The sequence below is a fragment of the Coenobita brevimanus genome, chromosome 57, assembly GCF_032717465.1.
Source record: "Coenobita brevimanus isolate Jiangsu-jjx chromosome 57, ASM3271746v2, whole genome shotgun sequence".
Lineage (NCBI taxonomy): Eukaryota > Metazoa > Arthropoda > Malacostraca > Decapoda > Coenobitidae > Coenobita > Coenobita brevimanus.
Window position 1 is genome coordinate 28,751,007 of NC_137010.1, and position 24,865 is coordinate 28,775,871.

At 42.8% G+C, this 24,865-nt stretch overlaps 1 protein-coding gene across 1 annotated transcript in view; it reads right to left on the reverse strand.

The window, feature by feature from the left end:
• Positions 1-2,961: 2,961 nt before the first annotated feature.
• Positions 2,962-24,865, reverse strand: part of scny (ubiquitin specific peptidase 36) — a 210,321-nt gene continuing 188,417 nt past the window's right edge. Inside the window, exon 13 of the mRNA XM_080274469.1 lies at positions 2,962-3,652. Within this exon, the coding sequence (XP_080130595.1) occupies positions 3,266-3,652 (387 nt within the window). The 3' untranslated portion in view covers positions 2,962-3,265. The remainder of the gene's footprint in view (positions 3,653-24,865) is intronic.

Here is a 24,865-nt window from a genome sequence, read left to right on the forward strand (position 1 = left end):
TTCATGATGTATCTAGCCTCCCCGGTTTTAAAATCTTAACCTAAGATAAATATACTGTCTGGAGAAATTAGAATAAACTGAAGAAGATAATACCTAGCTCACATGAAATGAAGTCTTACTGATGACAAGAATGAAACAAGTATAGCACCCCCTCCATCTGCGTGGATAATGTTTATTTTTATTATGCATATGGTACCACTGATACTCATGTTATAAAGATAACTGGTATGGTGAAATTCAAAAATTTACCCAAAGTCTCCCTTTTAGCCACTTGAAAAATTTTGATCTCCCCCACCCTTGATGATAACTAACATTCAATGTTGTAAATATACAACTCTAGGAACATCACTGGATTGGGGGGGGGGGGAAGTGGTGTTAATAAGAGTGTACAAAGTAATAAATGACTGATGATCATTTACCATGACAGGGGATGGAATGATTTGGGAACTTGCTGAGGCCTGTCTCTACCTCTAAAAATTGCCTGTGTAGAAAGTGTGGAAGCCACTGCATGTCATTTATCATTGCATTTAATGCCACAATAAACAAAGAAACAGCTTTATTGTTTTTGTTTTTAGCATCATATAAATGTCTTACTTCATTAAATCCCCCCAAACAACTGTCAATAAACAATTCTGACTAGACAGGAAAGTGAAAATATATGAAGATACGCGCAGCCAGTAGAGTAAGTCACTGGCTACGTATAGTTTACCATAGAAATGGTGTGCCTTGTGGTGACTGGCTTCCACATGCAAACAACCCCGAAATCTAATAACGCTTTATGCATTCCACACTCACTCATACAGTTTCTCAGTTGAAACCAGTGATTGAAGTATGCTTCTGATTTTACTGAGGTAGTAATTTAGATTAAATTGAAGTGCTGACAGAATTACTTAGCAGTAAACTTGACTAAAAAAACAAAATGTGAACTGCCGTATTCACAAGGATAGAAACTGATGATCAGAGTTGGGTAATTACGAGAATTTCATATTCTCAGACAAATACAGTGCTGAGAACGCTGAGTCTCTAGTTATGATAAATATGAGAAAAGGGTTATTTGGTTCATGATCAACAGTTGCAGAATCCAAGTAAACATGACCAGCCTAGATGACATGTCACGCAATGAGATGCTGTATGCTTGCACCCAGCAGCCTGTGTTTTGGAGGCTGATCTCTGGAATTTTTATGTGCATGTTGATTTTTTTGCTGCACTTACTGACTATAGGTATGGGATTATCTATCTGCTCAAATGGTGAATTGCACATAAAGAACCCATGCAAATAGAAGGGTTGCTGTACTGTACATGAAGATGGAGAAGCAAAATGATGGAATGACATGCAATAATGTGAAGTGAATAGATATAAGAAACTACTCAAACCAAATTTAACCCTTACAGTCTAAGGACTTCATATACATAAACTTATATGTAGTGTGTGTGTGTGTGTGTGTGTGTGTGTGTGTGTGTGTGTGTGTGTGTGTGTGTGTGTGTGTGTGTGTGTGTGTGTGTGTGTGTGTGTGTGTGTGTGTGTGTGTGTGTGTGTGTGTGTGTGTGTGTGTGTGTGTGTGTGTGTGTGTGTGTGTGTGTGTGTGTGTGTGTGTGTGTGTGTGTGTGTGTGTGTGTGTGTGTGTGTGTGTGTGTGTGTGTGTGTGTGTGTGTGTGTGTGTGTGTGTGTGTGTGTGTGTGTGTGTGTGTGTGTGTGTGTGTGTGTGTGTGTGTGTGTGTGTGTGTGTGTGTGTGTGTGTGTGTGTGTGTGTGTGTGTGTGTGTGTGTGTGTGTGTGTGTGTGTGTGTGTGTGTGTGTGTGTGTGTGTGTGTGTGTGTGTGTGTGTGTGTGTGTGTGTGTGTGTGTGTGTGTGTGTGTGTGTGTGTGTGTGTGTGTGTGTGTGTGTGTGTGTGTGTGTGTGTGTGTGTGTGTGTGTGTGTGTGTGTGTGTGTGTGTGTGTGTGTGTGTGTGTGTGTGTGTGTGTGTGTGTGTGTGTGTGTGTGTGTGTGTGTGTGTGTGTGTGTGTGTGTGTGTGTGTGTGTGTGTGTGTGTGTGTCCTTGAATGCGAGGGTTTGGAGAGCTAGGTTTATGATGGAAGAGTTGAGAGGAAGGATGGGACTGGAATGTACTGGTATTGTGATGAGAAGTGGTGGATTGAGATGGTTTAGGCATGTGGAGAGGATGGGGGATGGCAATTGGTAGCAAAAAGTGAAAAGGGTTAATGTTTGCAAGAGGCAGACTCAAAAAGACATGGGACAAAGTCATTAAATGTGACCTCAGTGATAAGGGACTGATTAGGGAGGCTGCCAGAGACCGAGCAGCATGGACAGCCACCATCAGGTGACCAAGGCCAACACATACAAGTATGTTGGAGCCTTTATAATTAAAATGAAAGAAAATTATATAATATATATATATATATATATAATTTAAAACTGCCTTCATAACCAGTTCTCAATAAAAGATCTCCCATGAGCTAAATAAAGTACATGGAGGGAATGAAAAAAGAATCATCTTCTTGAATTAGTTACCATAACAAAAACTGATGTATTATTATTATTATTTTTGGGGGGGGGCTACCACTAAGCAATTTTATTCAGCTAAGGGTGACAAACTGTAGTGAAAGGGGGATCAGAAATGGCTTTAAGTAAGTCCTGCAGCATACCGTGGTCTTTATAATGTAAATATGTACGTCCTGCAGTATACTGTGGTCTTTTTAACTTAAATATATAAGTCCTGCAGCATACCGTGGTCTCTTTAACTTAAATATGTAAGTCCTGCAGCATAACGTGGTCTTTTTAACTTAAATATAAGTCCCTCAGCAATAAGGGAAAAATATTCTCAGACTGAAGAGGTTAACCCCCTCATTCCTGTGATAATCCTTGCACCCACCAGATGATTTTATTCAACATGGAAGGGACCTATAGCCATACGGAAATTAATGAAAGCTATATCTAATCCCATCAGTTTGTAAAATTTCTCAAAGGCTGAATAAAATAATATGGTAGGAGGAATAATAAATTATGAAGACATCAGTGTTAAAGAGGTTAAACTTGCCCACATTAACATACTCCAATGCACTTATATCAGACCCTCCTTCTTTCATGATTATACTTAACAGGTGCTGCTCTTTGCATGTAAACAAACTGCACAGGAACACAAGTCTGAAACAGAAGTTTACTCCAGACTGGCTTTGCCTCTGTGCGAAACTAGTCAAGAATAAACTTCTGTCTCAGACTCATATACATCTGGCATAAAGTCTCAACGAAACCACACAAATTTAAGGTCAATGGTTCCATTGCTTATATTTATCCTTGTGTTTTTTGTAGAAATTTGGCTTCCCAAATTTGTTTTTATGGTTCCATGGTTTACTATTGCTGTTGTTATTCCACCTATTCCAGGGTTTGTTGTTGTTGCTGTGGCGGTAGTTGTTCTTGTTCCAGTGCTGCTGTTGCCCACCACGGTAATAGGAGGAATTGTGGCTACCACTGCTTGGGCTGCTGTGGTAGCTGTTGTGATAACTGTGATAATTGTGGTAGTTGCTGTGGTGGTGGGGTGGCCAGGTGCCAGAGTTGCGCTGGTCCTGAATGCGCTGGAATTCATTACCACGGTTGTTGTTCCAAGATGGCTGCCGCTCCCAGTTATCATTCTTTCTTGACTTCAATTTTTTAGTCTGAAAAACAATACACAGTCATAACAACCATACACAATACTGGTATACTTATCCTAACCAGCAAATGTATCAAAACCACTAACAACTCGGTTCATGCATGATAATGATGCCATACTTCCTCTTCAGGAATCCCAGTATTGATGATGGCCATAGTACAGACAATTACAATAAACCACAAGCTAAACTATGTGCCCAAACCAGCTGATTACTTCCCAACAGTTGCTGGAAGCTGTTGGAAAAAAGAAATCTAAAATGTATATTGTGATTTGCAACAATGTACCAGCTTGGAATTTGACTCTACTTATGTGTGGCTAAATATTCCCTAACTAACAAATGGCTAATCACTAAACATCAACACCGCTGTGCACACTTTCAATACAATTATACAAAACGCAGACAAAAGACACATCCCTAGAGGCAACAGAAAGAGACACAACCCCAACTTCACATCAGAAATTCAAGGCCTCATCAGACAACGGGACACACTGTGACACTCCCCAATACCCCATACACAAGACACCGTACAACAAATACAAGAACTCAACACTCAAATAAACAATAAAATATCAGAACAGCAAACACTAAACTGGAAAAATTACCTCCAAACACTTGACCACAAAACAAACATCAGCAAACTCTACAAAACACTAAACAGCATCACACTTTCTAACAGCAACACCACACAATCACATGCTGCCATCACAACAACAGACACCATACCCTCAAACAAACAACAAGCAAACACTCTCATCAATCACTTTTCACAAGTCAGCCATCTAAACCCCCATCCCGAAGACCGACATATCATCCGACGTAAGAGACAGTTCCCCACAGACCCAGACTAAGCACCTTTCACTTACAACCAGACGAAGCACATCATTAACAACCTCAAGCACTCATCTGCCTGTGGACCAGACAACATAAGCAACATTCACCTTAAACACCTTGGACCACAAGGCATACAAGCACTCACCAACATATCAAACTAAAGCTACTCACACAACATTATACCCAACATCTGGAAGCATGGCATTATCATCACTATCCCTAAACCCAACAAAGACTCCACGATACCCTCCTCACACCGCCCCATCATACTCCTCTGCACCCCCTCTAAAGACACTGAACGACTGGTACTACAACTAGTCACACCTCACATTCCCCTAGCCCAGTCACAACATGGCTTTAGGCCACTACACTCCACAAACACCCTTCTTACAGACCTTACACAGAGAGTTTTCAATGGCATGAATTCAGGTAGGCCACCACACAGAACACTCCTAATCACACTAGACATTAGCAAAGCTTCTGATGCCATCCCCGGCCACAACCTCACAAACAAAATACTCAACACAAACATGCACAATAACACAAAAAGATGGCAGGCAAACTACTTAGTAAGCAGATGTGCACATGTAACATTTGCCGGTCAGTCTTCTAACATCAGAAACTTCACAAATGGCGTCCCCCAAGGATCTGTTTTGTCCCCTACACTCTTTAACTTATACATTCATGACATACCCACACCCCACACACCACAGATACATATAGCTTCCTATGCAGATGATATAACACTTACATGTATGCACCAAAATGCAAACACAGGTGCACACATCATTCAACCTTACCTCAACACACTACACGAATGATTCACCACAAACAGGCTCAAAATAGACCCAGCCAAATCTACAGTGACCCTTCTCACAAACTGGACAGCAGAACACAGTCACATCCCACACCTCACCATAAACAACACTCCCCTACCACACACACACACACACACACACATACACACACACACACACACACACACACACACACACACACAAAATCCTTGGTGTAACATACAATACATCAATGTTATTTAAACAACACATCACAAACATTAAAAATAAAATAACACCAAGACTCAATGCTTTAAGGTCACTTGCCCATACAACATTTGGACACAACAAAGAAATCACCACCACAGTATACAAACAATACATACATTCAGTGATGAATTATGCAAGCCCTGCCTCGGCTTCAAACCTCACCAAAACACACTACAACACTCTACAGATCATACAGAACAAGGCCCTAAAAATAAACACAGGCTGCACAGCTACTACACCCACAGACCACCTACATCAAAAAACCAAAGTCCTCAAAGTCAAGGATCGTCTAGACATGAGAGGCACCCAGTTTCTTGCTGCAGCCTCCACAAACCCACAACATCCACTGTATTACATGGCAGCACATCCACCCACACAAGGAACATAAAAACAACACCCAGCACACGATACCATACACAAATACTGTCATCTTTCCCCCCTCGCCCACCTCAGACCAGCTTCCAGAAGCATATCCACGCTCAGATCACTCGCCGCTCCATTCAGTCACTTAAAGACAACACACAACCGCATGCACGGCCTCCTGACATCCACCCTTCTTAATCCTATCTCCCTCGTGAGGACAGGGTCCACCTGACCAGACTGAGATGTGGGCACCATCCAGCCCTCTTAAGCTACCAGAAGAGGCTGGATGACTCCGTCGCTGATGCCTGTCCAGGATGCAACACAGCACCCCATACTATTAACCACATTATGGAAGACTGCATTGCACACAATCACCTACGCCAACAACACAACATACACTCTTTGAGAGCTCTGTGGGAAAGCCTGGTCTCGGCCATGGCCTTCCTAAGGGACTCGGGGTTGTTCGGCCAGACTGCCTAGGGAACAACTACTACTACTACTACTACTACTAAACTTGTATTTATTCTTCATACCCATGATTGAGCCACCCAGCATCGGTGGTAGCCATCCAATTGCAGAACAATCCCAAATATCTGACATCCAGATAACTGAGATTACCAGACAACCAGGGAAATTTAGTCTTTATTTAAAAAAAAAAAAAAAAAAAAAAAAAAAAAAAAAAAAAAATTTGAAAGTCTGCCACACCAAAGAATAATCACCTGTCATGTGAAACTGGGTGAAGTTGAGCAGCCTGCCACACCAAAGAATAATCCCTTGTCATGTGAAGCTGGATGAGGTCAAGCAAAGCCAGATGAAGGGCTTTTGTTTTGTTAAACCCTTTCAATTTTCAGTCAAGGTTATTGCTAATCCCCTTCCCAGACTTCCTCTTCCCCCTCCTCTAATTCAGTCACCCTCCACAAATCACTAGTCAGCTTACCACCATCAGTCAACAGGCAACCTCTCTCATTGTTGTGTTGTGATACACGGTGATTTCTACATTTTGTGATGTCCAAGGTGAACATTAAATGAAAGTGAATTGTGTTCATTTCCAAACACAAGATGGATATACATGCAACAAACTTGAAGAAGGTGAACCTTATAAGACACTGATGACAAGATATAACGTAAGAAATTCCTAAATTATGATTTCAAGGAAAAGGGACCCAAGTTCAAGGATTTTTTGTGTGAAAGGCAACATGAGTAAGTCCAAAGAAAAAATGCATACTCTTCATTGGCCATATATGGAAGATCTAAATTTAGCAGTGTTTGAGAGCTTATGCTTAGAAAGGTCTAACTGAGCATCAATATTGCATCCTCTTGTGCAAGAAAAAGCAGGAGATTCATAGTAAAATTAATACAGAAGGCAAGTGTGATTTTACTGTAAGATGGTTAAATCATTTCAAAGACAGGCATGGAATATGTAAACTAGACATAGTGGGAGAGCGCAAATCATCAGAACAGTTTTGTGATGAATTCAGCAGGCTTATGGGTGAACATAACTGCAAAACAAATTTAAAATGTAGATGAGTCAGGCTTGCTGGGGAGACGTTTACCCCAAACGGCTTTAGCCTGTCCAAAAGAAAATGTCGAGCAAGGGTTTACTCAAAACAAGGACCAAGTAACTAGCTGTTACGCACTAATGAAGCAGACACTCACAGAGTGAGGTTATTCAGAGAGGGTAAAGATGGTAACCTTCATACTTATTTTATTTTCTGTAAAACTGCTAAGTAATGAAAGAGGAGTGGGGTGACGGTGGCCAGGTGAAGAAACAGAAAGGTGGGCTGTGGCCATATAAGATACAAAGCTGATATGTGAGCACAGGAGTCATGATAATTCCACAGTACAATTCTTTCCATTTCATCAGTTCACGAATAAAGGTTCAAAATTTCTTTATTTTATTTTTACATGTTGTCATGAGTAAATAATTTTAACAGAAAGGACTTACCTTGTGCATTTGCACTACTGTAAGACATTGCAAGCACATGTGTTATGTCCATTGGGTGTGTTTAAGATGAGGTAATGTTAACTGTAATCTGTTAGTGTGATCCTGGATATGAGTGGTAAGTACTGAATAACATGAAATGACACAGCCTATGTATATAAGTCAGATATCTGGGAAAAATTGGTAGCTGGAATAGTACATTCCTCAAGTTTCCCAGTAAACTGGGATTGTGCTGTATTGTACCCCCTAAATTCTGACAACAAACAAATAATTATTTCCCTTAAAACACAAGTTTAATCCAATGATTCACATTCCCTTTTCTACAATACTTCAATTACCAGGGTAAATTCCCTTTTCTACAATATTTCAATTACAAGGGTAAAAATAAATATTGTAAATATATAACCGGGTCAGATCCAGCACTCTGGAAATGGGGGGAATGTGATTCTTAGTGGAATTATATACCACTTAATCCATTCTAACAATAAAATAAAAATGCACTTCCATTTATTTAGGGGTCATTCCATGAAAATGTCAACCTTTACTGTTAATCTCAGAATTGATCAAAAATATAAAAACTATATATAATTTTAAAGCTTAAACACTGAATTTTATGAATCTGGACAGAAAGTTTCTAAACTGTCTACTGAGAATGAGGCATTAAAAAGTCATTCCATGTTACTGAAGAAAAGTTCATGCTGAAATTAGTGATTTTCTTATCATCACTGACCCGTGCATGTATTGTTTGGAATGCTGTCAATGGTTTTTATTTAAACAGCATCTATCCGAGTTGTATTTGTCACTACAGTTGTTTACATATACTTTGTGGTCAGACTGTGGCACGAACTTGATGCAGAAGTACTTCAGGAGTTCTGTGTGTGAAGTCTTTTTAAACATTTTTCCCATACACAGCTTACAAATTGACTTTTTTAACATTTTTCCCATACACAGCTTTCGAACTGGAGAAAACTAACATCCATCTACCTATTACCAGACGCCTAAACCCGTAAGGAGTGGCCACAAACAAACTGCCTCCATGTTGCTCTATCCAATGCCACTTCACTGCCTTGCTCCCAGCTCACACTCCCCCCTCTCATATACCTCCTCAGTCCATCCCTCCATCTCATCCTTGGCCTCCCCTTCCCTAACTAACATAACTTTATATTATCAATAGGCATCCCAGTACCACACTAATGTAGCCCTGTGATATCTTGTAAGAGACTCTGGTAAGCAATATGCTCCGTCACACAGGTTACTTGCATAATGTGAGGAACGTTATCGGAAAAAGACGTAACGCTTCTCATGCACAGCTTTAAACAAGAAATCACTGCTGTTACCTGCATTCAGGGAGAGATGGGTGGGTATAGCAGGGGGGCTGGATGGGCTGACATCATGGATGGCAATGTTGGGTGAGCTGGATGGGTGGTATTTGTGGATGGGGAAGGTGGGTGACCGTGGGTGGTGGGCAAGATGGGTAGTCAGAATGTGTGGGTTGCCAGAGTGGCTGAGAAGACTGTGTCGTCAGGGTGCTCTACATGGGTGGTTGGGTTGGTGGGTGGGTGGGTTCAGGGTGGGTAGATGTATTGGGTGACATCATTGAGCATGGTGGGTGACATTCATGGGTGGGCAGGGTGGATGGCCGAGATCAGTGTGCTTGGTAGGTTGCACAGGTGGCTGGGAAGGGTGAATGTAGGATGGGGTGAGTGAGCAGGTGGATGAGTGGATATGTGGCTACCCACATGACAAGACAGGAGTGGGACTTTTAGGGCTAGTAGTCATATGACCTGTCACTGTTAATCAGATTTTATTACATCGTTTAGAATACAAATAATTATTTGGAATAAATTCCACACAGCAGGGTCATTCTATTGAAATCTGCTATAGCCTCAATATCATTATTTTCACTGAGCTGAAGGTGGATGTATACTTATAATAATACACATAATAGAATACATTATACTACTATAACCTGTAGCAAAACATGAGAGACAGCAAAGTTTCAGATCCCAGATCCATCTGCTTAATAAATCGGTGGTTTTGTGGGGGTAAGGAGGGGGAGTTGGAGGTGGACGAGTGCGACTGATCTGCCGTCTGGTGGCAGACTACCCTGTCCCCTTATTAGTGTTCATTACTGTACTGGTTCATTATACAACCAAGACATTGTCTAAACATTATGAACTGCAATCACTGAGTCAGTGCCAGAAAAGGGCATGACCAATGTTAATTGCCAAAGAATGAGGGACATCAACAGAGTCGGTCATACTCAGTTTCATTTCCCTGACAACCCAGACAGAGATGGGAGCAAAGGAACGTGGTTGTGCAGGCTTTGCCAACTCCTCAAGTATCAAGAATGGTACATACATTCAAAGGGGTGAAGGGGGCATGGTGGCTCAGAGGTAGAGCACCCAACTCACAATCGCGAGGTTGCGAGTTAGAGCATCTAATGAATCATCATTGCTGGGAGTGGTAGTGCGCTCCTGTAACCTAGCGGGGCTATATGGCGATAGTTGCCTAGCTTGGGGATGATTAAATCAAAGGGGTGAATCTTCCCTCCTCGATCAACTAGTCTATGCTGATGTCATGTCGTAGATGTCACTTGAATATGATGTCACTTGTATTGTCTTCTGGTTTGTTCATCATCTAATAGTGTTGCCTGATGAGGAACACAGGAGCCTGGGGTTAGGGAAGTTGGTCTTGACATTTAAGTCATGAGTGACCAGCCTCATTCATCCCTGAGTGGCATTATGTGAGCAGTACACCCAACCCCCCCTTAGGGGCATTTTCACAGTCGTCTCCAACCTTTTGGGCCCGAACCAAAAGCACCTTTGGATTTCACAGTCGCTCCGAATGGCTTTCGGGAGCTTACTAACGTGGGGATGTCTACCCATGTTGATGCAGTAGGGTTGGTAGTTCTGGGTGGCGAAAACACTTTCCATATGTAAAGAATATTTGGAAATTGGAATGTAATGAATGTGATGAATAACATGGCTGGAAAATCCACTTCACACAATTCTTACCAATATATTCAGGAGTGAAGATATTTGGAAGAATGCAGCAAAATAACGAATACGAAACGTCATCGGAATGAAGAGCTAACTACCAGCAAACTCACCACGCTCCTACTTGATATCGGAAGTAAGCTGAATCCTGATGAATGCTATGTATTGTAAAAAAAAATAAAAAGGCTTAAGTAAAAATAACCATGAAGTAACATGTATAACGTCTAATGAGTGATGGTGCGGTTTATAATGAATATACTATTAACACTATTAATACGTTGTGGTGTGGATGTGGATGTGATAGGAAGCGTTATGAGGAACACACTGAGGTGGTTTGGCCATGTGGAGAGGATGGAGGATGAAAGACTGAAGAAGAGAGTGTATGTGAGTGAGGTGGAGGGGGGAAGAGGGAGGGGGAGGCCGAGGATGAGATGGAGGGATGGGGTGGAGAGGTACTGTATATGAGAGAGGGGGGTGTGAGTTGGGAGCAGGGCAGTGAAATGGCGGGGGACAGGGCGACTTGGAGGCGATTTGTTTGTGGCCACCCCAAACGGGATTGAGGCGTCTGGCAATAGATAGATAGATAGATAGACATGAACATTTTCATTTCTAAACGGGGTGTTAGCTACATCAACTATTACATCGGGCATCAGATATTAGAATATTCATGAAAATATGCATTAGACAACGATTCTCGTATTTCTTTCGGGACCATTTGTTGTGGAGCCTCCACCAGTCTGCGAAAGGATAGTATTCGGATACACAGTAGAAAGTCTCATAAAAATACACAAACATATATATTTTTTCAATACCGGGTGTGTTTTTTACCCTGGGAATATTACATTGGGTATATACCGTAATACTGAAATAATAATGAAAATATGTTACATGTAATTATTCTTTTACTTTTTTACTTTCGGGACCGTCCGCTGGGGAGGCTGCAGGCCCCAAAAGAATGTTCCAGTAATTTGTCTGGGCTGTCCTGAATGCCATCCCCAACAGAGGCCTCGGAAGGCTGGTTGGGGGCGACTGTGAAAACGAAAACGTGTGTTCGGAGGCGAGTAGGCTGTTGGGGACGACTGTGAAAACAGCCCTTAGACATAAACCTGTGCCAGCTCAATCTGATTGGAGCACCTTAATTGCCCACTAAACTACCAGGCACCATCATTTGGTTATATGGTTACCACCCAGCGTAAAAAATGGTTTCCTGGTGTATAGGAAACCACTTGGCTTGTCACTCAGTGTAGAGTCACCCGTAGGCAGAAAGAAGTGGAAAGAATGAAGGAAGGAAAGACAGAAGAGGATGGATGGAAAGAAGGAAGGAAGGAAGGAAGAAAGGAAAAAGCAGGCACCCAAGGGCAGCACTACATCAAGTGAGTGGATGGTCAGCACCCCCACCAACTACTTTCTGGTTAGTTTATTATGTAAATTTCACAGCAGTACACATTTTGTCTGATACATACAATTACTGTAACCGTAATAAGAGTTGACTGCACGATTATATTTCAATAAATATCGCACCAGTGATGTTTCTCACTTTTTTGGTAACGTGTCTCATTGTCATATTTTCCTTAACAGCACAACAGATATTAGCAATAACCAAATTTGCTGGGTATGGCTATGATCCTTATTTTTCGACATATTGATATGAAGCACACCTTGATTGAACCAGTCTAATCAAAGACTTATCAAAATTACTTATGCCCATGATAAGGGGGTTGCATCACGATAACATTCCTCATGCTACTTTTGAAAATCTATATAACATCCAAATTAAAACATATAAACAATCCGATTGTGGTATCATGTAGGGTGAAGTGTTGGTAATATACCTTGCGAAAACCATTAGTTTAAATTGCATACTTTTGCAGATATAACTGAAAGTAGTTCAATAACTTGTGCCCGAATGTAATATTCCTCAATGTGGAATAACCCTTATATACGTAGCTGTAATATAAAGTGTATATTTCTAACTTCACTGCTTATAAATCTGGTAAATAATATCGTTCTTTCAGTACATGTAGCCTAAACTAAACGCTGGTCTGCAGGACACAGGGAGGCATATGCCCCCCCAATTCACGTTAATAATAAAAAATTAATAAATAATAAAGTAAAAATACAGTAAATACATGAAATACAGTAAGACCTCACTATAACAGACTAATTGGGGCCCAAGCCATTCCGAAAAAAGTGAAATTCTGATAGAAGCAACATCCGGACTTCCCCTTGCTAACCCAGGCTTTTTCCAATCTATGAGACATTAGTCTGGATCGCACCAATGGTTTTTAAACTGTTTTCACTACCACTGCAGTACTGTATTGTATTATACCTTCACTACAGTAATAAAATAGTATAATATGTATAATAATGCTGTACTGTACACTGATAAACATGTCTTTTATTTACCTTATTGTGATGAACATAGTTGAAGTGGTCAGGCAATTCAGGCTGCTTCTGGCTTTATCAGACCTTTTACGATATATAGGAATTTAGTCCAGTAGCTCCTAGATATGGAGAATGTGAGTGCATTCACGTACTTGGGTAGTGTGATGAGTAAGGATGGAACTTTGGGGGATGAAGTACGTGAAAGGGTACAGCAGGGAAGGAAGGTTGTTGGCACACTGAAAGCAGTGATGAGAAATAGGGAGGTGAGTATGGAAGTTAAGAAGTCACTGCATGATGGTATTGTGATCCCTACCCTGACGTATGGAAGCGAGGCGTGGACCTTGCAAGAGGGGAACAAGTCAAGAGTGAGAGCAGTGGAAATGAGTTACTTGAGAGGAGCATGTGGAGTGACATGGAGGGACAGGTTGACGAATGAAGAAGTGAAGGAACGTTGTGGGGTAGATGAGGATGTGGTTGAAAAGATTAGGAGAAATACACTGAGGTGGTTTGGACATGTGGAGAGGATGGAGAATGAAAGACTGACTAAGAGGGTGTATGTAGGTGAGGTGGAGGGGGGGAGAGGGAGGGGTAGACCGAGGATGAGGTGGAGGGATGGAGTTGAGAGGTATATGAGGGAGGGGGGGGTGAGTTGGGGGGAGGGGAGTCAAATGGTGGGTGACAGAGTGACTTGGAGGCGTTTTGTCTGTGGCCACCCTTTGCGGGATTAGGGCGTCGGGCTATAGATAGATAGATAGATAGATAGCTCCTAGATTCCAATAACAGCAAATTCCGGTCTACTGAAGTCTGTTATATCGAGGTTTTACTGTAAAACAATTATTCTCAATACCTTGTTCCTTCCTGGGAATCTCTGATGAGGGATGGATGAGACTTAAGTCTGTATACAATACAGTCATGCCTCACTATACAATAATCCCTCATTTATCTGGATATAAAAGAGCCAAAGGCATGTTCGGGTAGTGGCAACATCCGGATAATGAACACTATTCCCCTACCACACCCAGAGCTTACCTATACCCATCTCCAACCTATAACTAACTTATTTGTACAGTACCTATGCTTAATCTGGCTGTGTTTTCTGGTCATTCAGGCATATTTAGACATCAAAACACACATACAAATATACAGAGTAATGCTGAACACCAAGAAAACCATGCAGAAAAAACACTGAAAACCAAAAAACACCCTACCTATACACCTCTGTATGTACAGTACCCCTCCTAATTTTGGCACTGTTCTCATGTCAATCTGCCACATTTAGACATCAAAACACCAAGAAAACCATGAAGAAAAAAATACACACACACTGAAAACCAAAAAACACCATACCTATACACTACTGTATGTACAGTACCCCTCCTAATTTTGGCACAGTTTCCAGGTCAATCTGCCATATCTAGACATCAAAACACACATAGAAATATCCAAAGTAATGCTTAACACCAACAGAACCATGAAAACACTGAAAACCAAAAAACACCCAACTTCTACATGACTGTATGTAAAGTACCCCTCCTAATTCTGGCACTGTTTTCAGGTCAATCTGCCATATTTAGACATCAAAACACACATATTAGTGCTAAACATCATGAAAACAATGCATAAACAACAAAAATCCCCCCCAAAAAATGACAACAGTTTGAAAATCTGTTGTCTGTGACGAGTGATTGCTCCCAGGGTTAAAAAAAAATTCCACAGCCAAATATGCCACCAAAATGGTTATATTGGTAAAAATCATATACCTTCATCTTCGCTGGTGTTTATACCATAAGATAAGCTAATAAAAACACATAAAAGTGACAAGTAAGAGTATGAAATTCAAGCAGGAATAATGCGTTCAAGAGTAAAACTTACTTTCATGTAAATTCCCACCATCCTAATTCAAAATTCTGCCAGCATCTTCCAAGAGTTAAACACATGTCTTGATGCAGAATTTCATGAGCTTTCTCGAGGTCACCAAGGAATTATTATATGACCAATAGTAGTCAAATAAATCGCAAAAAAAATTTGAAAACTCACGAATCAATGCTTTCACCACAGAAGAGGGTAACGACTGAGGGAGTGAGGGGGGAGCCAGGAGGGTATGATGGAGGGGGGTATGAAGGAGGGAAGGAACGGGGAGGAGAGGCAAGTATGTGGGCAGGATTCTCCCCTTTCTGCCAACAAGTGGACGTACGCTTTTGATGTACATTTACTTGTGGCTTGTGGTTTGTTAGATGCCGAGTGGCCATGCGGAAACACAATGCATCGTGACCAGGGGACTTTCAACCTTCGATAGAGAGGCGGACGGACGCTGTCGCCGAACGTACTCGTGGCTTGTGGACTGTGTTCCGTGGAGGTGGCGGTTGGGAAATACTTACCCCCCCTGGGCGTGCAATACAGTATTAGACAATCGGTGGGAATGCGCACGGACGTTTTAACATAGTCATATTACTCGGGTGCTGGAGGTTCGTTGGGAATGAAAGGACAAGCGCACAATTTTGACCCTTCAGTACAGGGTCAGACGGACATTTTAGCTCTGGTTGTGGGTTACAGACCACTTCTCACTCACGGCTCAAGCCCAGCGGCCACGATACCGAATGTTTGGACATGTCAGCTGGCCGGCCTAAGTTCTCAGGCAATTTTACATCGGATAATAGCAAGTAAATTCAGATGATATTTAACAGAGCCAAGGCCCAGCATCCGGATACTGAACATGTTTGAATAATGAACATCCAGATAATTGAGGGATCACTGTATACAGTAATCTATCATTATCCAGACGGCCATTACCTGGACCATCCATTACCCAGACACTGTGATCTGGCTGTTCCAAATCATTATTTATACATTTTTCCCACTATCCAGGCAAAATGTTTGCCTTTGTTTCAAAATTATGGTTATGTGAAAAATTTCCACCTGCACAGGTGAGAATGGCCCAGTGGCACCGCCGTGTCAGGCTGGTTTGCTTACCCTACTTCCGCCAGAGACCCCTGCTGCTCAATCTCAGTTCCTGCATGTCACTTGTGTAGTGAGTGGCTCTACCTGGACCGTTGTTATGGTGAAGCACATAGTGGCTTTCGTGGTGGTTCCCTACCTGCTTCAGGCCTTACTATTCCTTGCATGCTTCTTCCTAGGGTGTATGATGGCCCTTCCACCACGGAAAAGGAAGAGGGTAGTGTTGACTCTGGAGAAGAAGTGGGAGATCCTGAGGAAGACTAATGCAGGATGGTCCACTTCCTGCATCCTTAAGGAGTACAACCTGGCTCGTTCAACCCTACACGACACTAGGAAAGCATGTGACAAACTCACCCAGTACACAGCAGACTCTGGCCAGAAGAACAGATGCAATACGGAATGGAAGACTATGAGTCTCCCCCAGCATGCTGAAGTCAACCATTCGACATTGATCTGGTACCAGCAACAACAGGCTGCAGGCATGCTAGTGACAGGCACTAAGTTGAAGGCTGCTGCTAAGAAGTTTCCCCACCTTCACAACATCCCAGACTTCAAGAAATCCAAAGGTTGTCTGTTCAGGTTCAAGCTTCAACATGGCCTTACCAATTATAAAACCCATGGTGAAGCTTTGGACACTAGTGAGGAGGGAGTGGAGGAATTTCAGCAGAATTTGTTACACTTGATTGAGAAGGAGGGCCTTGCTCTTGGTCAAGTCTATAATGCTGATGAAACTGGCCTCTTCTACTGCTCTGTGCCTGTGAACAATCTGGTAGATAAGAAGGAGAAGCGTGTGCCTGGCCACAAGTTGTCTAAGCAACGTGTATCTGTTTTGTGCTGTGCTAACGTTAACGGATTGCACTGGCTGAAACCTGTTATTGTTGGGCATGCAAAACAGCCCTGCTGCCTTTGTGGATTAATGGATATCCTTCCTGTTGTGTGATACCATTCTATGAAGGCCTGGTTAACTTGCAAGACCTTCACTGACTGGTTCCACAGGCATTTCATGAAGGAGGCTTTTTGTTATCAAATGGAGGAAATTGGAATTCCTCATGACCAGGTAATGGCCCTTCCTCTCCTGGACAATGTCCCCAATGCATCCCTCCAAGAAAGAACTGGTTGCAGACGACAGTCACATTAGGTGCAAGCTTTTGCCACCTAATACAACTGATTCAATCAATGGACCAGGATGTGATTATGGCCACAAAGAAGCTGTACCTGCAGAGGTTCCTAACGAGGTGATGGCTGTTCTTGAGGACAAGGACAAGCAGAGTCGGGGGCTGGACACACGAGAGCAGAGGATGCTGGAAAACCTGCAGCGTTACAACCTTCAGTCTGCAGTGTACAACTGGGTAAGCACATGAAAGGAAGTCTCCATGAAAACCCTTAAAAGTGGTTGGGCTTGTCTCCTTCTGGGACACAAGAACAGACACGACTTTCTGGGCTTTGACATGGACGACTTCCACACTCGTCTTCATAATGCAGGAGAGGCTGTGGATGTCGATGACATGCAGGAGTGGTTAGACGATGATGGAGGCAATCCTGGCTATCAGGTTATGTTGAACTTCGAGATCACCACTTTGTTGCTGCTGCCTGGCCAGAAGAGAGTGATGAGGATGATGCAGATGACTTGGAGAAGAGCAGTACTCCAGCCATCCCCCACCTGAGCACATTCCGGGCACATCTCGAGGAGGTGCTTGAGTATGCCGAGCACCCAGATCATGACAGAGATGGTGCCCCTTCACCTTATGGAGGATTTGCATTCTGTGCAGAAGAGTGTCATCTGACACCTGAATTGTTGCTCCTATCGCCAGTCCAAGACTGACTCCTTTTTCAGGCTTCTGACCCCCACCCAGTCCACCTCTGCTCTGCCATCACCTGTACCACACGTTCAACGAAGGAGCCTCAACCTAACACATTGTCAGCCATTGTGTCTCCCCTGGACATAAGTTTGCAGTGGTCTTCAGAGTCACCTGAAGTGAGCAGTCCAGCAAGGAACTGTGAGCGTTTACATTCATTTTATTCTAGCTTGCTGTACTCTACCAAGATTTTATTCTATTTTGCCGTGACTGTATTCTGTTTTACCATCATGTTTCGTGTGCCTATTGCATTTTTCTTGTGTAGATAGTTTTCTCATGTTCTTTTCATGTCACTGCAGGGTATGGCCTTGTAGTGGTGACTGCATGTATGTGGTTGATGGGTCTGCTTTCCCACGGTAATTGCTTGGCTGTGCATTATAGGTCTGCTTGACCAGATAGAGTATTGTTATACAACAGGAATAAGTGCTGAACAATGTACTGTAGTGGCCTTTTACAATGGTTTTCAAAGTTAGGTTATGTATGAATAGGGGCCAGGGGAGAAGTCCACTATACAGACGGTGTCACTACCTGGACATGCCTTTGGCTCTATTACGTTGGATAATCGAGGAATTACTGTAATAATTAGTCAGTTGAAAACCCATCGCATTGCAATCACACAGTTAGGTTGATACAATGTGGGTTCAATGGCGATATGGAGGGGGGACTCGCCCACCCAAAGTGTGTCCAAAGCTGGTCTGAGTCATCACCAAGGGACCCCCCGCAAGCTGGGTGACAGCTGATGGGTTTGGACGATCACTCCAGGTCCTCAGCAGGAGGTGAAGAGAGACGGGAAGAGCGATGTGAGGATGAGATAAAGCGATGTGGTGAGGGAGAGGGACAGCAATATGGTGAGGGCAAGGGAGAGCGATGTGGTGAGGGCAAGGAAGTGCAATGTGGTGAGGGCAAGGGAGAGCGATGTGGTGAGGGCAAGGAAGAGCAATGTGGTGAAGCGAGGGATAGTGACATGATGAGGGCATGGAAGAGCAATGTGGTGAGGGCAAGGAAGAGCGACATGGTGAGGGAAAGAGTGGGCATAGCGATGTGGCAATGGGAAAGTGTGGCGGTTTGGCGGCAGGAAAACGTGGCAGTGTGGTGGTGTGGAGGTGGAAGAGTGTGGTGGCATGAAGGCGGGGAGACATGACGGTGGGGCAGCAGGGGAGCGTAGGGGTGAACCAGGCAGTAATGAAGATGAAAGACATGACAGAGACAGGTGAGGCACAATGTTGTCTTTGCACCCCACTTGTTGATAGCCTTGGCTCTTTCTCAGTGCTGGTGACATGAGGGAGGATGGAGGTGTTGGTTATCTGTTGAGCTTCTTTTTTCTTAGCTGTCACGAGCTCCCTCCACAACCTCAAGTGTTGCTCTATGCCGTGCATCTCCACATCAATCCTTGCTGGGTTTGGATCCTTGTCTTTGATGAATGAAACTGCCTCATCCATCTTCACTAGGAAATCCTTCAAGGCCTTCAGATCGAGAACACAAAGAGGCTCATCCTCCCTCCCATCCTCGCTACCATATTTTGCTTCTGCCTCCTGTTCCTTTAACTCAGTGAGTTCCTTTGTTGAGATCTGCTCAGTGTGGCTGTCCAGAACCTCTTTTTCATTCATCGACCTCAAACTGCACCTCACATGAGAGGTCATGGATTTAACACTGGATGTTCTTCACAACCATGAACCCCATGAAGGAACGCACACACTCAGGCCATACTTTTCACCAAACAGTGTTCATGTGCTTGGCAGAACCTCCTTCCACGCCATTGTGATGCTGCCAATGGCAGTCCTTGCCTGCCTTAAATCCTGGTACATGTTGTACTTCCATGCTTATATATGCCTTCTGGGAGTTGTGTTTTCAAAACAAGCCCACCTCATCAAAATTCAGGACCTGTTATGGAGATTATCCCCCTTCCTCTATCACTGCCTTCAGCTGTGCAGAGAAGCCTCAGCTGCCATGTGGTTACCACTAGCAGCCTCGCCATGCATGGTCACATGTCTAAGGTCAGCAAAGGTCCTAAATCGCTCAAACCAACCCATACTGACCTTAAACTCCTCCTTGGTCTCCATTCCTTGCTTATCCCCGAGATTCTTCCTCAGACTGATGGCCTCAGTGCAAATGAAACTATGATGCAGGGGCTGCATTGACTGGTTAAGTTCATTAACCCACAGTGCTAGGAGACACTCCATCTCCATTATAGGTTTCCTTTTTCTGGTTAGTCATTTAACAGTCAGGGTAGGCATGTTTTGCGACAATGTTAGTACAGCATCTGATTTCATTTATTACCACAGAGACAGTGACCTAGGAGCAGCTTTAGGGCCTCGGCGATCTTGCCTGCTCCCTGACCCTCCTTACGGCGCTTAATAAAGTCCAATTTCACATCAAGGGAAAGATTACACCTAACTCTCTCAGCCTTACCCTCAGCAGCAGCAGCAGCACTATACTATCAGCTGGGCACAGCACCAGACATGATTTCTAAGTTACGAGTTCAGCTATTTCACACAAAAGACTTCTATCTATCTATAGCCCGATGCCCTAATCCCGCAAAGGGTGGCCGCAGACAAAACGCCTCCAAGTCGCTCTGTCACCCACCATTTGACTACACTCCCCCCAACTCACCCCCCCTCCCTCATATACCTCTCAACTCCATCCCTCCACCTCATCCTCGGTCTACCCCTCCCTCAACTCATTACCGCAAGTAACACTATTCATTACATACCTGGACTATTATTTGGCGATAGCAATGGTGTTTCTATGGCCTTACACACTCGGGAAGGTTAGGTAACAGCAGATTCAAAGGAGATGCTCACAGGTGCAGGACATGAGAGCGAATGGACAAGCAAGTGGGGCTTCAAAGGGGTGGTGTGAATGAGGCCACCTGGTTTAAGATGAGTTCTGCACATGTACACACTGGACAGCTATCTTGGGAAAAACATGACTGTCAGCTTGCATACATCACTATATCCGCACGGGATTATTGTATGCAGCAATCACAGTTATCCTTCTGGCGAATTTCGATATTGTTATTGCAAAACTGGGTACAGCTTTTATTCATCAATCTTGTGATTTATCACACTGTAAACGAATGCATTGTGAGGCCTGACTGTGTTGGCCTTACGTGGCACTCCCACTCTCTGACACTCTTCTCCTCCTTCCTCACCTCACAAATATACAGTACAATTCTAATGTCATCTTACACATCAGCTGTCTTCTTCCACTGCAACTCTGCCTTGCTTTCAAAGACTCTGGCACCTAATCCATAGGTATCCTTTTAACCCCTCCCCCTCAGGTACCTGGTGGGAGACCTGTAATCCCCGCATGGATATATTTTGGCAAGGTGTTTATGGTATTTATGGATCTGGAAAAAGCATACGACAAAGTAGACAGAGAAGGATTATGGAAGGTTTGCGCATGTACGGTGTAGATGGTGAGCTGCTAGATGCCATCAGGAGTTTTTATGATCGTAGTGAGGCATGTGTAAGGGTGAATGGTCATCTAAGTAAATAGTTCATGATCAATGTGGGCATGTTACAAGGTTGTGTGATGTCCCTATGGTTGTTCATTATATACTGTATATGGATGGGGTGATGAGAGAAGTAAAAACATTAGTAATGGAGAGAGGGACGGCATTGGTAATGAATGGTGATGGATGGAATATCTTAAATTTGCTGTATGCTGATGATGCAGTGCTACTTGCAAATACCGGACAAGAACTTGGTAACTAGTGCAGAGTTTTGTAGATGTCTGTGAGTGTCATGCCAACAAAGTAAATGTAGAAATGAGGAAAGTGGTGGTTACTGAGACAGAAGGTGACTCCCAGTGTGATGCTACAGTGAATGGAGATAGACTAGAATTGGTGAGATTTCAAATATTTGCGTACAGTGATTGAAAAGGGAGGAAGATGCGTAAACGAAGTGGAAAGTAGAGTAACACAAGGAAGGAAAGTAGCTGGTGCAATGAAGGCCTTGATAAGAAACAGAGGCTTGCGGACTGTTACTATGCGAGGTTCACATGAAGGAGTTTAAGAGCCAACCTTAATATAAGGAGGTGAGACTATGGTGGGGCATGAAAAAGAAAAGTCAAAGTAAGGGCAGTGGAGACAGGACTGCTGAGGAATGTATGTGGAGTACAGAGAGTGGATAGGATACGGAATAATGTGATTCCTGAAAGATGCAGAGTGAGCAAAGTCTGTGGATACCAGAACCGATGAGAGTGTACTGAGATGGTTTGGTCATGTGGAGAGAATGGATGACAACATGGTGGTGAAAGAGGTATATCTGAACAAATTTGAGAAAGGGAGGAGGCGAGGTAGGCTGCGTGAGGAGTAGACTGTAGCACCAGTCGAGCAGGGCAGTACTCCCAAGGTGGATGGAAAGCTGATGACAGGAAAAGCTAGAGCTCCTGCTTCATCAGCCCTTGGGACTAGTTCCTGACCATCCCCTTTTCCTAAGCTTTTTCAGTGTTTCAGTAACATAAAGAGTAGACCAGTATATTCAATACAAATTTCTCTAACTGTCAACATCAAACTACATGCACACTACACATTACACTTCCTTTTCAAAATGTTAGAAAAAATACTGACCAATAACATAGCCTTGGAGTTCCTGGGAGGGGGCCATAAATGTCCTCACTATCTGCCCCTCTCCTGATGATGACTCAACGAGCTGCCTGGAACCACTAACCCACTGCTTTACTTCTGCAACATTCGCAGCCTTTCCTCTAAATTTCCCTCTGTTGAGCACCACCTCTCCTCCTCTAAACCTCACCTTCTCTTCTTAACTGAGACTCAGCTGTCTGAGGCAACTAATAACAAACCCTTTTCTGTATCCTCCTCCTTTCTCTATACTCATTTCAAAGCCAAAGGTGGCTGTTGTATACACTCGACCCTCGATTTGTCGGACCAAAAGGGGAGGGAGACCAGTCTGGGAATCGCAAAGTCCGGCCCCACATACCATTCCCAGGACTATTACCATACTTTGTCTGAATTCTCCAATACTGTCCAGCAATTATTCCGATATTCTAGAGCATTCTGGAATGTAGGCTACCTATACCAACATAACTAACATACACAGTACATAAAATAATAAAACTGATGCAAGAACAATAGTAATAACTGACACAATAGCTGTATTTTGCTAGCTATAACCCTAAGAATGGTTGTTTAGACAGTTGTTGATGAGAATGTGGAGAGTATGATAAAAGATGATCTGAAAGCAGAGGAAAAGGAGGAAAATGAACAAGGAATGGAGCACCACAAGGTCAGCCAACCACTAATTCGATGGCCGAGATACAAACACGTAATCTTGGACCGAATCGGAAATTTTAACTGGAAAATATTTTAATCTTTATCACCATATAGGTCTGCATACCTAATTATTTGAAATTCAGTAAAAAATTTGTGCTTAATTTAATTATTAATAGAAAATCAGGATTCAGAGCAAAAATTTCTTAAAATTAGCAGAAGTGGTTTGCCTCTAGCCTAACAACTCACCTTGACGAACTTTTGTAATAAATATCGATTTACAATGCAGATACATTTTTTTGTACTCAAAATAAATATTCATGAAAAATAGAAGTCTGTCAAGATGTCCTGACAAACTGAAGGAGAAATATCTGCTAACACTGGCCAACCACTAATCAGCTGATCGAGATATAAACAATCATCGACTGTGATCTCCATCTTGGACAGAATCGGCAATTTTAATTGGAAAATATTTTAATCTTTATCACCACGAAGGTTTGCACACCTAATTATTTGAAATTCAGTCAAAAGTTTGTGCTTAATTTAATTATTAATAGAAAATCAGGATTCAGAGTGAAAATTTCTTAGTTGGCAGAAGTGTTTTGCCTCTAGCCTAACAACTCGCATTGACGGACTTTTGTTTTGTATATATATTGATTTACAATGCAGATACAATATTTTGTACTCAAATTTAGATTCCGTTTCTTACACACTCTCCCAAACTCATCCACCAAGCCCTACAGCTCCCCTTCGTCTTCTCTCAACAACACAGTATCATCCACAAACAACAGTACAGGGAATTTCCAAACACTACCCTCTCTCACCAGGGCCACTCCAACATCCACTACCCTACCTTGTACCTCTTTTATTACCCCATCCAAGTACAGACTGAACAACCTTGGAGACATGACACATCCGTGTTTCAACCCAACCTTCAAAGAGAAAAATTCACTTAGTTCACCATCCACACGCACTGCAGCCTTAGCACCATCATACATACTCTTCACAGCATTCAACAACTTCCCATCTACTCCATATATTCTTAAAACTTTCCACAATCCTTGTCTATCCACCCTGTCATATGCTTTCTCCAAATCCATGAAAGCCGCATACAACTTCTTTCCCTTCTCTAGAAACTTCTCCACTAAAGATCTAAGAATGAACATCTGAGCAGTTGGCTATAATTTATAAGAGTCATGTGTGCTCTCAGCTTAAATATTGCTCACCCTTGTGGAATGGATGTGGCGAGATTGCATTAAAACAACTAGATAAAATTCAGAACAAAGCTGTTAGAATCATTAACAACCCTGCCATTACAAATAAACTACCTTCCCTGCAAGTAAGAAGGAATGTTGCCTTCCTTGCATTATTTTACAAACATTTGTTTTGGCAAATGCTTAGACGAAGTTGCATCCATGGTGCCACCTCTCCATGCCTTCCCTCGTGCTACTCGGGCATCTGGTAGCGCTCATGACTGAAATGTCACTCAGCCATATTGCAGAACTTCTGCCTATCAGAATTCTTTCATTCCCCGAACTGCATCTCTCTGGAACTCGCTTCCCCAGAGTTGTTTCCCTCCAAATTTCAACCCACAGCTGTTGAAGTC